Genomic DNA, 4,563 nt, shown 5'->3' with positions numbered 1-4,563 from the left:
CAGTTTAAAAATATTATAACAATATTAATATTTGTGTTATAATAATTATTTATTGTTAATATTTATATAATAATAGTAATAATAAGAACAGCATGTATTTTATTTTTTTTATGAATTTTATTAATATTTATTATAATATAAATAGTATTAATATATTACTACTATTATTAACAGTAATAGTATGTTACTACTACTACTAAAGTACTACTACTACTAATAATATGCACTTTCAAAATTAAAATAATATATGAATATACCATTTTTATTTGTGATATAAAAAAATTATTGGTTATTTTTATTACAGTTTAAAAATATTATAAAATAATATTAATATTTTATTATAATTATTATTTGTTAATATGTATATAATAATAAAAAATACAACAATGTTGCATGTAGACCTGAAAAAAAAAAAAAAAAAAGAACCGTTGAAAATAGAAACTAAAAATCAATCAACTTGGAAATAGCTTCTGAACACACGTACGACTCCGGGCCCCTAGTGCTCCCCCTCTGACCCTGGGCTCTGAGCAGCACCTGGCCTGGCTCTAATTGAATAATGTGTGGGGAGTGGTGCTGGCGCCGGGGCTGGGGCCACTTGAGGGCTGCTGTTCGCGTGGCAGGCCTAGCTGGGCGCGTGGCCAGGGCATTCCCCGCTGGGCAAACGAACTGCAGATCAAAAGGCCTGTGCTACACCACGCCTGCTCTCTCCAGCAGCAATTCTGAGCGATACATTTTAAACAAGTCATTGTTCCTGTAGGCAGAATGATCAGCACCTGGCTGCTTAATCTGCTCACAAGCTGATCATTACCACTACGTCTGGAAAAGGCATTTATCAGACAACCAGATGTTAAAAAGATACACTAGTAGCGATCAAATTCTTACGATCGGCAGGATTTTTTAAAAATGTTTTTGAAAGAAGTCTCTTTTGATCAAGAATGCTGCATTTATTGGATTAAAAATACAGTGAAAACAGTAATATTGAGAAATATTTATTTGAATAACACTTTTCTATTTTAATAAATCTTAAAAATGTAATTTATTCCTGTGATGACAAAGCTGAATTTTCAGTCTCTGAAACCATCTAGTGCCACCATCACATTTCATGTCTGTTTCGTTTAAAAGTTATTCACAGAAATAATCTGATAATTATATTCAGGGCTCTACGCTTATTTTTCTTTTTTACTTTAAAACTTAAAAAATTTAGGAGCACAGTCAAAAATGTAGGAGCACCTTCTAATCAATAATCCAAAATTTGATCAAAAATTAACCTTCCCATTACAATGTGATATTTGACTCAAAGTGATTTACAGTGGAATTTTACGCTTATTGTTCTTTTTAGGAGCGCTTGTGCTCCTAACTTAAAAAATTTAGGAGCACAGTCAAAAATGTAGGAGCACCTTCTAATCAATAATCCAAAATTTGATCAAAAATTAACCTTCCCATTACAATGTGATATTTGACTCAAAGTGATTTACAGTGGAATTTTGTTTTTACCTTTGTAATGGCATTTTTCTACCTTTATTAAAAGTATGTAATCTTTTGTCTAATTTTTACAAAATTATATTTTATAAGCTTTTTAAAAATTCGCAACACCGGTTACGTCACTTGCCCACCGGGTCACCGACCCCCACCGTCGTTTAGATTTTTTTATAGTAATAAAAATTATTTAGTTCAGTAAAAGAACAGACACTACAATTAAAAACTGAACGCGGCTGCTCAATGCAGTTGAACGACAGTTGCATCACAGATCAGATTTCATTTCTACAGTGAGGAGAGTGAGTCGAGCTGACTGACAAGAAGAGTGGGGTGAGACAGACAAGACGATCACAGATGATTTAGTTTCGAAACAAGATGCAAAAGCACCTGTTTGGCAATATTTTGGCCTGTTGACTTTTTAAAAAAACGTTTATCTAAGGTGATTTTGGAAGTTTTTTTTAATATTCATTTCTTATTTAATTGGTTCCACAGTGTTTGCTGATTTTTACTTTCACAAATATGATGAAGATCTGGTCAGTCGCACTGGTGCTCCTAAATATTTTTTCATAGTCGCACGCAGTAGTTTTCAGTCGCAAATGCGACTGAAATGGTCGCACTGTAGAGCCCTGATATTTCAAGCTAAATTCAACTATGAAAACTGGATAATAATGCATGAAAAATGTAAATGAAAAACAAAATCATATCATAATTCCCACAGCTACTAACAACCGATAAACTGGAATCTTCTTTACAGAGTAATGACACACTGACACATGTATACTGTGAGGTCCCTCTACCTGATAACCGAGTCTGTCCTGTTGCATCCAGGGATGGAGGTGGCCTTCTCTCCAGGAGAGCCGAGCAGCTGCAGTGTAGTGTTGATATCAACCTCAGTCGAGTGTTTGATAGAGTACTCCATCACTTCTGAAGGTATCAATGGTGTTTCACCCTGAGGGTCATCAGCCAAGAGGTAACCTGTTAAAACACCAAATACTTCAATACAACGACAAAAAGCAACTTGACTGAGTGGAGAAATGCCTCCAAATAGTCAAAAATAAAGTCCAGTTGCATATGAATTACACATAATGACCTCGATGAATGGAAATCTCCACAGACATACGAGGTTAAACATGCTACTCGCATTTGTGAGCGAAAATGATGAGGTGAGTAAACAATGACAGAATGTCCCTTTAAGAATGACACAGACCTGACACTAATATGAGCCAATGAATGTCTTCGTAAAGGTCATCTAGAACTTTCCGTTCCACCGTCCCCGGGTCTGCAGAGGCCATGAGGTGCTGTTGGTGTCTCTGGAGCTGCCCGTGAAGCCGTGTGACTCGGTCCTCCAACAAACTGAAGACAGATGAGAAATGTAAGGCTCACAGTGGTCGTTTATTACAGCGGTTTCTCTGAAGTGCTTCGTGTGTCTGTACCCTGTGAGCAGAGGTATACAGTGGTCTGCAGCGATGCGGCCCAACATGCCAATACTGGCCAGCTGATCTGAGAACAGCTCTCTGTCGTCCTCCTGTAATTCGTTTATTTCTTCCTCTTCATGAGAAGCGACACCATTTGCAGTCTAAAAAGTCAAATAAAGCATACGATTGAATGCGCCGGAACGACTGTTACTCTGGCAGACGATTCTTTGAAAGAAAACAGTTTTAGACATTTGCTGTGCTTCATGCTTTTCCATTTTAATTAAGATGAAAAGCAAACCACTTGCGTTGTGGTTTCAAAGTCAACAACAAAATTACAAGAAAAGCAACAAATTGGTAAGCCAGCAACATTTTGACAATGTTAACAGATCAGATTTAACATGGTGAGAAAGATGCGTTTCGTATGTGAAGGTAGATTCTGACCAGGTTTCTCGTGCCGTCGGGAGCTGCGAGGTGACACTGGATGTAGGAGTTGAAGACTTGCACAGCCGGCTGGACAAAGCAGCCCCGGGGGAAGTGCTCGTCCTCCTGCACCAGCGTCAGCCAGGACTCCAGCAGCTTATCATATGCCTCCATGTACACCATGTCATCCTTATCCAACTACAGAAAAAGGGACACAAGTGACTTTATCCTAATCATGTCACATCCTTCTTTCAATATTCCATGCTGTTTGATCCCCCCAGTTTTTTTTTTTTTTAAGTATATGGGACCCTGGATCACAAAACCAATCATAAGGGTCAATTTTTTGAAATTGAGATTTATACATCATCTGAAAGTTGAAAGCTTTCCATTGATGTATGTTTTTTTAGGATTAGACAATATTTGGCCGAGATACAGCTATTTGAAAATCTGGAATCTGAGGGTGCAAAATATCTAAATACTGAGAAAATCGCCTTTAAAGTTGTCCAAATTAAGTTCTTAGCAATGCATATTACTAATCAAAAATTAAGTTTTGATATATTTACAGTAGGAAATTTACAAAATATCTTCATGGAACATGATCTTTACTTAATATCCTAATGATTTTTGGCATAAAAGAAAAATCCATAATTTTGACCCATACAATGTTTTTTTGGCTATTGCTAAAAATATATAGGCTTAGATCTCGGCCACAATTCTGCATGCGAATTATCAAATTTTGAGTGCACAAAAGTGCATTTTGCACGCGCGCAATCTGAGTTTTGTGGAGAAAATGTTCGTTTCGCAAAGAAAAAAGTATTTCGAGCGCACGAAAATCAATTTTGCATTTAAAATAAGTTTTTGGATGTGTGCAGACCTTCTCTTTTGCGCGTGCAAGCTTTCACTTAGCTTGCTCCCTTGCCACCCTCAGTGCTCTCTCAATGCCAACAGCTTGCTTGCTCAACACAACCCAGCGTTACAATATGCCATAATTCTAGCCAATCAGAGACGAGGCTGCTAAATTCTGATCGGCTGCCTTAACAACCATTCACAACATTTCTTGCATGACCACGACAGCAGAAGAGGAAAAATACAGTGCATGCATAATTATTATGCAAGTTGATATTCTGATTATATTTTTTTCCAAGCACATTTGACCAATTCCAAACAACATCAATCTTAACTGCCACTATTAATCTTGTATTTAATCACTTATAATCTATATATTATTGTTCATGAAGGCTGGAAGTGAAAA

General features: G+C 36.7%; 1 protein-coding gene across 1 annotated transcript in view; it reads right to left on the bottom strand.

Annotated features, from left to right (window-relative positions):
• The window catches only part of xpo4 (exportin 4), a 49,443-nt gene that overhangs the window by 15,465 nt on the left and 29,415 nt on the right, over window positions 1-4,563 (bottom strand). Inside the window, exons 10-13 of the mRNA XM_016460921.1 lie at window positions 3,333-3,509; window positions 2,910-3,052; window positions 2,684-2,829; window positions 2,274-2,451 (exon numbers count right to left, since the gene is read on the bottom strand). Of these exons, the coding sequence (XP_016316407.1) occupies window positions 2,274-2,451; window positions 2,684-2,829; window positions 2,910-3,052; window positions 3,333-3,509 (644 nt within the window). The remainder of the gene's footprint in view (window positions 1-2,273; window positions 2,452-2,683; window positions 2,830-2,909; window positions 3,053-3,332; window positions 3,510-4,563) is intronic.

This window comes from Sinocyclocheilus anshuiensis, unplaced genomic scaffold (genome assembly GCF_001515605.1).
Source record: "Sinocyclocheilus anshuiensis isolate Anshui unplaced genomic scaffold, SAMN03320099.WGS_v1.1 scaffold136, whole genome shotgun sequence".
Taxonomy (NCBI): Eukaryota; Metazoa; Chordata; class Actinopteri; order Cypriniformes; family Cyprinidae; genus Sinocyclocheilus; species Sinocyclocheilus anshuiensis.
Note: the sequence above shows the minus strand (reverse complement) of the source record. Positions and strands in the feature narration are given on the sequence as shown.